The following is a 13,143-nucleotide window of genomic DNA, read 5'->3' as shown; positions in this document are numbered from 1 at the left end:
ACGGGAATAAATTGTGTGTTTAACATCTGAACACAGCAGTGACATAAGTATTTCTATAGATGCAGTATATACATTTGTAGATCTTATGTGCCTTATGACTGGCCTTTTTAACCTTCGTCTTATTGACAATTGTCTTTGTGGACCTTAAAGATTTGTATTTGAGTACCCCTTCAGTAAAGTTACCCAACTGTTCTAGATGTTCTATTATTTGCCTTTACTCACTTAGTTATTATGTAGGCATTACTGATGATTATTTATCAACTCAGGTTTTTTGATAGCACAAATAGTCATCACAATATCATGGATATCAAGGTATTTGGTCAAACATATATCGTGATTTTGTCCATATCACCCAACCCTACCTTCTACTGACTGTAATCAGTGGACAGCAGCATGGATCAGGTTAGGGGATAAATACAAGAAAGTTGATCTTTCTGGTGAAGTAGAAATGCCATTCTCACAAGGGCTTTAAAGGGACACTTCACCCCAAAAAAACTTTGTTTCAATGGATTAGTCACTCCGTGGAGACTTGAATTCATGGATATTTTTTTTGTTTTTTGTCTCATTCCTAAGACAATAATTTGATGACCGGCAGCAGTTCCGGTAGGAGACACAACGAGTCGTTGTGTCTCCTACCGGAACCGCTGCCTACCGGTCCGCTGGTCATCAAATTATTGTCTTAGGAATGAGACAAAAACAAAAAAATATCCACGAATTCAAGTCTCCATGGGGTGACTAATCCATTGAAACAATATTTTTTTTTGTGAAGTGTCCCTTTAACCACTTAAACCCTATATACTACATTGTATGTAAAATAGTGAAAATAGACAATCCACAAGCTCAACGCTTTGTGTTACACATTGTGAACTAGGAGATCTGCTATTTTTTGCCAAATATTTACCTATTTCCGCCAAACGTTTGCCTATTTTCACCCGTTATGACATGCCCAAATAGGGATGCTAGGGTTCATGTGGTTAGACATTAAACCACCTCTTCACACGGATTAGTAGGCTACTAGCCTGTGTAATAATCATGCCGTCGAAGATTGACAAGTTAAGTGAAAATACACGACAAGACATTCGGGGCAAAAACACGATAAGAGGCAGCCTAATCGGAAACGGCTAACCAAATGCGTCCGTCATCGTCAATACGCAACACAGCGTAATGTGGTTTACTGCAGGCATTTTACAGTATACTGTATGTAAGTGGCAACACAGCTTGTGGTTCCTTGCAACATGTCCTCAAGAAAAAGTGGTGCTGAAACAACACATGCACATGAACGCAGTTGGGTCAAAATTAGCATATTCTGCTTTCAACAGACCAATGACGTCACATTGACATATAATGAGCCATTTTGATGACTTTAGTTTTGAGGAACAAAAGCGTTATTGCAACGCCTCTTATAGTGCATGCCAGTGCTAATAGCACAGCATGTGGTGAATGAATTGGCCCAGGGAGGGGGGTTGTCAGGGAGGGGAACAGCCTCTCACCGCACTGCACCAAGCCTGGGTGCTTTGATCCCCAACACTCCCACCAACCCTTCCTTCAAACCACACACACATACACACTCTTATATACTTAACCCTTTAAGACCTGAGAAGATTCTAGAAATGTCTTCTAAATCCTAAAAAAAAATTGAAAAAAAACCCAATTTTTTTTTCCTCGATTTTTCAAAAATAGCAGATCTACAAGTTCATAGCGCGGCACTCGGTGCCGCGCTATGAGCTTGTATATCTGCTATTTTTGAATAGCCTAAAGAAATCTAAAGTGACACAGATGCGTTCCAGGTATCAATGGGTTAATACATACACATGCAATATGCTCAAGTATGCATGTATACATACGCAAATGCATGCACACACATTGTGCTCGCGTGCACTTGCATCTCCACCTATACATCACTCACAAACACAGCAGCGCCGTGCTCAATCACGCCTCTCCTTCTCCCTCCTTGCAGAGCGAACGCTGGCCGGGTTTGACTGACATGTACTCTGATGTTCAGGCGCCTTTAGAACTTCACACATTTAGAGTCCCATTAGGCCAAAGTCATTACTATTCTCCTTCAACCAAACCCACTTTGCATAGCCGGGCCAGACAGGACGCTCAGCAAAATGTGTGCCAGATAAAAAATACATTTGCAAGCGCTTTGAATTCCACATCAAAAAAACATATGAGAACGAGAGCACAGAAATGAGAGAGAGAGAGAGAGAGAGAGAGAGAGAGAGAGAGAGAGAGAGACACAGAGAGGAGAGGTAGAAGGATGATGAGGAAAGAGTTGGGGTTCAGCATCGATTCCGATCTGCCATGCAAATGAGGGTTTAAAAAAACATTCAAGACAAGCATGCTGTGTGCGAGTACACACACACACACAAATAAGATGTAATGAATATGAAACAAATAATTGAAAGAAGGAAAAGAAAATCATACTTTTGTAACCCTGCCGCATTAAACTTTAAATAATGCTGCCATCAAATATGCATATTAATAATGTAACATACTTTAGGTATGCATGATTTATTACAATATATCCCAATGGAGGGTACAGCTCTCCTTACATTAATTGGAAAGATAATCCTTACAGCAATTCAAAGGAGATAGCATCAGCATTGTGCCCTATAGAATCAGCATTTAGAGGTTTTGTCTGTGTTATGATAGTAAATCTATAACAAAGGACCAGGTAGACTGCAGATATTACATTCATCCTAAATCACCAAAAGGCACAACAAGTCTCCCTTTTACTTTGATGCAAGAAATGCCTACAATTACTTTGTACTATGGAGCTCTCAGTATAACTGACAGACACCTCTAAATAAGGCTGCAAGTATCATGTTTAACACCCGATATCCAACTTCTGCTTATATAAGCCATTATATTAAGTCACACTACATGGCAGTGGACCCGAATATCAACAGTGGAAGTGATCCTAAGCCATTCAAAACGCCCTGTGAGTACAATTACCTTGGAGAGGCATGCTGCTGCGTTCCACTATAATGTCAACAGTAATACCCCTTCAAGTCTTCTAAATCCCTCAGCGAGTACTGTAGTAGCAGCAAACTGTGTGTGAGCAACCTGACTAGCTGCAAAGCTGAGAGAGAAAGAAACCTTTGTCCGAAGTGCGATTGTTTTATGTATTTATGCCTCCACCGGCAACAGCTGTGGCCGGAGGCATTATGTTTTTGGGTTGTCTGTCCGTCCAACGGCATGTCCGTCTGTCCATCTCATTCTTGTCAACGGAATATCTCAGGAATGCCTAGGCGGGGGAATTTCTTCCCATTTTGTACAAACGTCCACTTAAGACTCAAGGAAGAGCTGCTTAGATTTTGGTGGTCAAAGGTCAGGGTTAGAGTGACCTGCACAAAAACTAATTTCACCCACTGTTTTACACCTGTGAACCTGTGATGTGACATTAACGTTGATTCTGATAGTGAAGTCCATACTATTCTCATGCGGTATCTCAGTAACACCTGCCGGGAATTTCATTACATTTGGCACAAATGTCCACTCAGGGATGAACTGAATAGAATTTGGTGGTCAAAGTCACTAGCTGAAGGTCATTGTAACCTCACAAAATACTTACATTTTCAAAATTCAATACATTTGGAGAAAGGAATAGTTGACATGGATTTTGAAAGAAGACTTTTCTTTTTGGCTAGATTTCTAGAAAAAGCTTGTAGAAGACGACATGGTATTTTGTACCTGTAATTCTGTGAATTTTGCTATGTAATTTCGGCAATTCATTTGAGTTCCCTTCCTCTCTGCAGGTAGGAACGCTCAGCAGCATGATAACAGTGTGATGGAGATGCAGCGGGAAGGAAAATTGCAGACAGGGGTGAAAGGAGGTGGTGAAATGAAACGAAAGCTGAAGTTTTTGGCAACAAGTTTTTGCAAGCAAAGCGTCACAAAACCGCTGCCTAGGGAACATGGCCTCAGACGGTAACTAGCTGAAATCTGTCTCCTTTCTGATGTCTCCTGGCCGCCATGCTGCCTGTTCCCTCCTTTCATCCGCCCTCTGCTCCACACGCTGCCCTGCCATTCATTAGTATTAGCCACCAGAGAGACTGCAGGAGGCTCAGTGGGGATTTGGTTAGGGCTGTCAGTGTAGGGAGGAAGACAAGGGTACAGCGAGAGACAGGAAGATAAGAAACAGAAGAGAAACGGAGCTGGGGAGGGAAGAGAGTAAGATGGGGAAAAAAACAAGTAATGCCTGATTGCTGGCCACCTTCGTACGATGGTGTCAGTGAGCCGGAAATAGCCAACCTATAAGCTCACAAGGCGTCGCAGATGTGATGCGTTTTCAGCTTATAGATCCGTTATTTCTGGCATGCGACACCGCCATACGCCGAAGAATAAATCAGACTTAACCCTTTAAGGCCGGGAACGCATCTGTGTCCTTTTAAGATTTTTTGGGCTATTTAAAATAGCAGATACAAACGTCCGCTCATAGCGCAGCACTTTATTTTAAATCACGAAAATGTGTGCAAATATTAGATTTTTAGTTTTTTTAAGCGGACATTTGTAACTCAAATTTTTGCTTACAGAAAAAATCCAATATTTGCACACAATTTCATGATTTAAAAAAAATACAAGCTCATAGTGCGGCACTCGGTGCCGCACTATGAGCTTGTATATCTGCTATTTTTGAATAGCCATAGAAATCTTAAAATCACACACATGATGCTTTCCCAGTCACAAAGGGTTAATGGGGAAAGGGATAGAGGCAGAAAGTGAGCGATGGGGCCTGCATGATTTATAAACAGGGAGTGATATCAGCTCAGTGTTTACAGCTGTTAAGGTCACTTCGACATACTCAGAGGTTTTAGAATATGTGCTTTCTCTTTGCCCTTGCTCTCGCTTTCATCTCTCATGGGCAAACACTGATATCATTAGCTAGGTAGCTGACTAAGCAAGAGAACCAGCTACATCCACAAGACTAACTTGAAGGCCAGCTGAAAGCACTGGAACTTTTATGTTTAATTAACGTAAACCAAAACACATGTGGCACCTTGTTACCACTACAGACAGTGCAATAATTACAGACATGTAATAATTATCCCTTTTCATCTCCGGAGTGATATGAGAGATTGTGTTGTTTCGTTCTGGGATCCCTTTGCATGAAAATATCTTGATACTTTGGCTTGTGGTGCTAGCTTCTCTGGTTTCTCTGGAGCTGTTGTCAATGTTGGTAGCTGTAAGTGAGCAGTAAAATCACTGCATCTGATGTAAGCATATGGATTTTATAGGAGCTTTTATCAGACAAATTACAGTATCAGCACAGTTATCCCCAGTCCCCACACAGATGGCTAAACACTGAATCAGGCATAGTAGTCTAGACAAACATGTTTCCTTGGCAGCAAGAGCATTCGAGTTGGATTAGCAGTACTGTTCTATTCAAAATCACTGCAATGGAACAAAAACTGGGTGCATACCCTTTTCACAATTAAAAAATTCCACACTTTCTTGTTTTTTTAATTTTTCAATACTATACTTTAGTTTTCTTAGAAAACTATATTGATCATCGGCGGCGCCGGTGATCTCAAAGCACTGGCAGTGAGAGTTACATGTTTTCTGCCCTTCAGATGTCTGACCAACACTGCCTCTCCCATGCTGGCAATGTCAATTTCTCTAGTGAATATTTTGCATAATACTTTAGTGTGTATCTTGGGGTCAGGAGAGATCCAGTTGTATTTTTGAAGCCATAAGCACGAAACTACTGTGCTATCCTTAGTAGGGTTGTTGCAGACACTGGAACAATTGAACCATTGCATAACTTCACTACATGCAATAATTGTACCGTGCAACCGTTTTCTTGAATTAGAAATGTTGCTCAGATTGAAAGGCAACACACAGGCAGTTATAACAACGAACAGTAGAATGGACACTCTTTTTATATATTTTTATACGTGTTCTTCTATGAGCAAAACTGAGAAAGTCTGAAAACAGTAATCCATAATTTGATACTTTTCTAGACTTTCCAGACCTGCGCAAGCACGCTGCAAAATAAGCATTTTAGTAGGCTGGGCCACTGTTCGTTCAGTCTGGCTTATTTGTCTTGCCTGGGGAGTGGGGACTGATAGATTATTTTCTTCTCAACCTAGCGGCCATCTCTACTCGCACTCCCAGGGAGCTGGGCTGTCTGGACAGCTCCCAAGTACATGTCTATCTCTTTTTACAACTGGATATCAATTGATCTTCTAAAATAGCAACCTGAAGATGTCATGTCATCCTAAAAATATGAACCTAAAAAAAAGAGCCCATAAACACATGGATACACACATAGTAGACTCATTTACACACATATAAACGCCCCAACTATCACTGACACTGACACACACATACACACACGTCACACAGACACACGTGTGTGCTATTTTCAGGTACAGTCTGACTGGTGATTAAAGCATACCAGCGCACTCGCGAGTACTGCCCTCGGTGGCCTCCTGGCTAACTGATAGCCTTCTAGCGTGGCGGCTAGCTGACATGGATACTGTGTGAACCATCTGATGGCTGACCTGACTCAGACCCCCAGGAGCAGCTGATGACTAAGCCCAGCAAAGGACATGGTGACCTGGACAGGAGGAGGGCCCTGGTCGGAGCTTAATACGGGAGCCATCCACACAAAACCTGAAAACATACAAACAAAAAGTATCTGAACCCTGAACTGCCATCTAGTAACTATTGTACATAATAAACTTTTACAAAAAAATTATAAAAATAAAATAAAAATTCAATAGAATAAATAATAAGTCTGATTGTTGCGACTCCTTGATATGGCAAATGCAAGAATTGACAGTAGTCAATAGTATTGTCAATGCTTGCACATTGACAAGCATAGGCAACCTAAATCTAACACGCCCATTATTAATTTAATTAGCTGCAGCTGCGTTGCTTACATCACAGTGTATTATTTATAAAGGTCGGCCTGCCATCTTTATACCCAACTGTAGTTTGTAAATGTTACAATAAAGCCAACTACAAAATCATCCTAGGGTTTTATTCCCCTTTAACTCGTTTAGACCGGGAACACCTATATGTCATAATTTTTTTGTAATTTTTGAATAAAATATTAATTCATATTTGAAGTTTTTCAGAAAACTTTAGAATGGGCCTCAGGTCTAAATGGTTAAGAGACTGATGCTTCAAAATCCCAGCTCAGGCTAGTTAACACTATGACTATTACTTTTATACTGTACTAAATAAATGAATCAAGGGAACAGGGCAAAAGGAATATTCTACACATACACACACAAGGAAAAGAGAGGGGGAGTGAGAGAAAAGTGTGAGGGAGTGATGGAGTAAGAAAGAAATGGTGAGCAGGATAGAAATCACTATGTGCCCTTTTTTTTCCCCCAGAGGATGATGCTTTGATGTTCAAAGCTCTATCTATTTCAGCTTCACACACACACACACACACACACACACACACACACACACACACACACACACACACACACACACACACACACACACACACACACACACACACACACACACACACACACACACACACACACACACACACACACACACACACACACACACACACACACACACACACACACACACACACACCCCTCCCATCAGGTCTTATATAATCTTTTCCTCAGTCATTTTTTATCCTCCATACTGTGTGTTGTAAGAACATCATCCTAGAAGCCAATAAAAAGCCTAACTGCTATCATTAAGTGGCTGTAGAATACAGTGTTGAGAAGGTTGAACTCTGTTCCTGCAAATCCCAAACTATACATCAGTCACGGTCCATGCATATGTACATTCTGTGCATGAAAGGCCCCTATTTAATTTGTGTGTCTTTAGCTGTGCCTACGACGTACAGTACATGTAAGTAAATGTGTTTGGGCATACGTTTGGAAGTGTGCTTGTGAGTGCGTGTGTGTGTGTGCGTGTGTGTGCGTGCGTGCGAGCAGTGGTGTAAACTAACTAAGTACATTTACTCAAGTACTGTACTTAAGTACAATTTTGAGGTACTTTACTGGAGTATTTCCAGTTTTCAGTACTTTTACTTCTAATCCACTACATCTCAGAGGCAAATATTGTACTTTTACTCCACTACAATTATTTGAAAACTTAATTTACTAGTTACTTTGCAGATATAAATTATTATATTATAAAACATACATTAACCCCTTTAGCCCTATTTTATACCTAGGCTATTTGAAAATAGCCAAACAACGTGTCACGATGCTATGCGTTGTGAGCTTGTAGATCTGCTATTTTCAAACATTTTAGTACTTTTACTTTTGGTACTTTAAGTATATTTTGATACCAATACTTTTGTACTTTTACTCAAGTATATTTAGAATTCCGGACTTTTACTTGTAACAGAGTATTTCTATGTTGCAGTATTGATACTTTTACTTAAGTATGTGTATGTGTATGTGTGTGTGTGTGTGTGTGCGCGTGTGTGTGCGTGTGTGTGTGTGTGTATGTGTGTGTGTGTCTTTGGCAACCGTAAATAACGTGTGTTACATGCATGACTCCACGCCGGAGGCGTTGTAAGTTACAGGTGGACCAGTGGCCCTGCGCCAGCAAGCCTCTCTCAGTAGGACTCGAGGGAACGAGAGCTGACCTTGCAGCCCATGATGAGGTCTCGGCGGTAAAGGACTTCACAGAGACAGATAGCAGGTAACATCAAAACCGCCATGGACAGAGGAGATAAAGGGGCAGAGGGACGAGAATGACAGAGAGGGAGAGAGAGAGAGAGAGTGAGAAAGAGACAGAGAAGACAGCTGCTGCTGTGGAGATTAGGGTTGAAAGCAGCTCTCTCTCTTTCTCTCTCTCTCTCTCTCTCTCTCCCTCTATCTCTCCGAGGCCTTCTTTGAACTGTGTTCTTGCCTGCTGAAATGGGAGATTGAGTGAAGGCTGGAAGACCACATGTGCTGGCAGTTTCTAAACTCCCACCACATGTGGTACTTCCAGCCCTAGATCCAAATTTGAGATAATGTGTACAGTCTCATCCTTTGACACCGTCTGATGAAATCGTTTATGTTGGGGGCCCATAAATGCCTTAGATACACTGAGAAAACACCTAAATACATACGTAAATACCTTCCGTCTATAATATACACCGTAGCTGCTAGATCGGAATTCGTGATCAAAGTGGGATATAGTGCAGAGACCAAGACGCTAAGGAACAAAACATACTTGGAACAACGTGGACATTTTCGACCTGCAGCTAGTTTCTATTACAGGAGACGCCATCTTTCTTCATGCGTTCTGCCCCATCTTTAACAATTTAACAGGCTGTAACTCAATGTGGGTTTATTACCTCCACAGGGATATACAGTATGAACATACGTCGAGTATGCACAACCAGTCTGTGCATTTGCAGTGCACCAGATAGGCACCAGTGTTGATTTCGTCGACTAAAACTAGGACGAAAAATTTTTTTTCACTGCCGAAAACTAAATAAAAACTAAATAAAAGCTATGATGACTAAAACTAAGACTAAATATATTGGCAATTTCGTCAACAAATAAAAACTAGACTAAAATGTTAGAGAGAGACTAGTGGAGAGGAGATACAGTAGAACTAAAAGACAAGTCATTTTAGGTGACAAAAAAACTAGACAAAAAGTAAAACATTTCAGATGACTAAAATATGACTAAAAACTAAATGGAATTTGATTCAAAAGACTATGACTAAAACGAAAACAAAATTTGCTGTCAAAATCAACACTAATAGGCACTGTCATTTGCAGTTGCCAACTTAAAAGTATGTCTTGGGGCACAAGCGGAAAGAGAAAGCGAGAGATATAAAGACAAACTCACTCCATCATTGAGGTCGGTATGGAGCAGCAGTCCTGTATGGCAGTGAGCGGCGAGGTGAGATGGGCCGTGTACGAGGCCTCCACGACCTGCTTGTTCCTGTTCACCACGTCCAGGTAACGGTTAAACTTTTCACGGATCTTCTTGGCAAGCTGCAGGACACAAACAGGAAAAGGATTAATGACTACATTTGCGGTGATATTTCCATTGATTTAGTAAAGCTACTTGTCTCTTGTGGCAATTGCAGTCATCACTTGGCACTATTGTGAGGGGTTTACGGAGCTCACAACACAAGCTACAGCACATGGCACACGTGCTATACACAATCTACGCCAGTACATTTATGCATCTGGATTATGATCACCGGTATAGTGCAAGCGTGATTGCTTGCATGCATGCATGCATGCATGCATATCAGTGTGCAGTAATGCCTGCACACTGTTATTATTTATGCATATTTATGGAATCAAAGTGTACAAACACATCCACATGCGCAGGAGCGGATACGGTTCAATGTTCAGAAATGAAGTTAAGAATCATCAAGGATGGCCAGAACTCAGGTCTGCCTAAGTGTGAAATCCATCACTGTTAAAAGCAGAACACGATGATGGATGCCTGTGGCTGGTAAACCTCTCCACTTCCACATTGCACATGACTAATTAATTAAAAGGGAAATTCTGGCCCACGAATGAAATGAAAACACAGAAACTGGCTTGAGGGAAGCTTAGAAGTATGTCGTTTTGAAGGGACGATCCTTCTTAAAAACAGATGACGATCCCTCCTCCTAAAAACTGGTTTCACACGGGGGATTGCAATGGCCGTGAACATTTCAATCATTTTGTAGATGTTAACAGCTATCCTACAAAGATAATAAGGAAACTCTTATGGCAGTTTCCAATATAATTATGAAAAAACTCATACAATATTTCTTCTGAAATAAAAAAATCATGTGAATACTACTCTAGGGTGCATTTTCTTCCTTTAAAAGCATGGAAACTGTGAGCAGGAAGGAGAAAATGGCTTTTCTAAACAAAGGCGCTGGGCTAATTCAATCAGTGTTCACTGGGGCCCTTACAGCAGGCCCCTGGACAGGCATACATTACACCTCCTCTCTGAAGGAGTGAGATCTGGTTGAGCGCACATCATTCAGAAAGGGTTCCAGCCTCTTGGGAGGCACTAATAACCACCGTACCACCAGCCCCCTCCCCGGGAGACATTAATAACCAGCACACCAGCAGGTCTTCACAACAGGTTCCTGTTCCTGCTCTCTGAAGCTAGAAAGCCCAAGAGGTCTTCCTACTCACATGTGCACATATAAATTACTGATTCTTTTTGAGCTACGTCAGCAATCTGTTTTCATGAAATGTCCATTAAACATGAAGCCAAAGAGGACACAAAGGACTATGGCTAAGAACACAAACTATCAACGCTTTTCTTAGTTAGCATGAGGTGTATAGGTATAATATCATACGTTATGTCGGGGTTAGAGAACTGCATCATCCAATGGAGCCTTTAAAATGGCTATGGGAGTAGCTTTCTATATCTGTGTGGGTAAACTGTATTTACAAACCATTACACGGAGAGTATCTCGGCTGAACCAGATTAAACTAGCCAACACTCCATGTAAAACGTAACTATTTCGCCTTGTTAATTATGCAATATAAAAGGACTGTTTCCACAGTAACTGGAGCCCCTTTGTCCAACTCCCATAATTGCCATTGCCTACAAAAAGTATGGTGTCAACCAAGAGCAGGGAAATGTGGCGTGAACCGCCGACAGGCAGCCCATGCACCTAATCAGCCAGCCGCTATTTCTATTAGGGTTTAACAGGGGTTTGAGGCAACGCCCAGACGTAGTACCCCACCACAAGTGTTGCATACATGCATATGCAACCACACACACACACATTCACATAGGCACGGGCACCCCGACAGACACACTCAATGCAGTCACACACACAAAGACATTACGGGAAACAAGTTACAGACGTGGCTGCACGGCAATTAGCTTCAGTGGACTTTGCATTAAAGAGGGAAAATGACCCAGTGTTCAGCCAAGGACTGTTTCCATAGTCAAAAAGAGTGGGACGGGGAGGAGAATAAAAGCTGGTGTTTGAGCGAGCCTGAACATTAACAGAGAGTAGCTTAAGAAAAAAAACACCAAAATCTAGCTGTGCAAGTTACAGCATAACCCATTAAAACCGGGAACGCATTATTTTATACTGTGGATATTCAAAAATAGCAGATCTACAAACTCATAGCTTGTAAATCTGCCTTTTTGTTTTTATAGTGAAAATGTGTGCAAATCTTTGAATATACATATTTTTTAAGCAAACATCTTTTACTCAAATCTTTGCTTCTGGGGGTCCCAGGAACAAAATATTTTCAGATGGGGGCCGGCGGCCAAATGCATATAATGTTTGAGGTCCTTGACATGAAAAGGTTTGAGAACCACCGATATAGCAACATACGTTTTTTGTTAAAATGTTCGCTTTAAAAAACATATACTCACAAAACCTCCACAAATGTCTCTAAATTTATAGTTTATATTAGAATCAAGTGTAATGTAGGCTAAGATAAAACTGCTACGTGGGATGAATCTGCGATCTGGAGCGGCTACCCGAGTTTATAAGCCCAAAATCAAGACAAAGAAAAAACACGTGACAAACATTTCAAACAAAGAAATGGCAGCGGGCAGTTTTGAAACCACAATCAAAGCGATGCTGACTGAGTTCAAAGATGATATCACCAAACAAATCGGAGGCCTCAGATCGGACTTTGAGTCTTTTTCGTCTGAGATGAAAGAGATAAAAAAGGACTTAAACGAAGTCCGCACCGATCTGGGAGAAGCAGTCGGCAACATCAAAGAAGCAGAGGAAAGAATCCATCAACTAGAAGAAAGAGAGGTGACAACAAACACCGCTCTAAAACACCTGCTACGAGAACACAAGATTATGTCTGAAAAAATGGATTATATCGAAAATAAATCTCGACAAAATAACATACGTGTCTACCAGGTGACTGAAGGAGCAGAAGGGGATGACCCAGTGGGTTTTATTAAATCAATACTGGTGGAACAGTTGGAGATGCCCTCCGACACACTACACATTGTAGCAGCCCACCGCTCCCTCGCCAAAAAGCCGGTAGGAGATGAAGCAACTCCACGGTCTTTTGTGGTGCGTTTTCTGGAGTGGAACACCCGCCAGAAAGTCCTGCAAACAGCTTGGTCGAGAAGAGACCTTATGGTCGGAGATAAACGTATCTACTTCGCTCAGGATGTGCCACCAAAAATACAAAAGGAAAGACGCAGGTACACCCCAATAAGACAACAACTGAAAGAAAAAAACATCAAATCGTTCATT

At 41.3% G+C, this 13,143-nt stretch overlaps 1 protein-coding gene across 2 annotated transcripts in view; it reads right to left on the bottom strand.

Moving 5' to 3' along the window:
- Positions 1–13,143, bottom strand: part of cachd1 (cache domain containing 1) — a 109,362-nt gene that overhangs the window by 50,413 nt on the left and 45,806 nt on the right. For both annotated transcript variants that reach the window (XM_080431587.1, XM_080431588.1), the window contains exon 3: positions 9,786–9,934. In XM_080431587.1, coding sequence (XP_080287713.1) covers positions 9,786–9,934 — 149 coding nt within the window. The remainder of the gene's footprint in view (positions 1–9,785; positions 9,935–13,143) is intronic.

This window comes from Gymnoscopelus braueri (assembly GCF_963280865.1).
Source record: "Gymnoscopelus braueri genome assembly, chromosome: 6".
NCBI classification, from domain to species: Eukaryota; Metazoa; Chordata; class Actinopteri; order Myctophiformes; family Myctophidae; genus Gymnoscopelus; species Gymnoscopelus braueri.
Note: the sequence above shows the minus strand (reverse complement) of the source record. Positions and strands in the feature narration are given on the sequence as shown.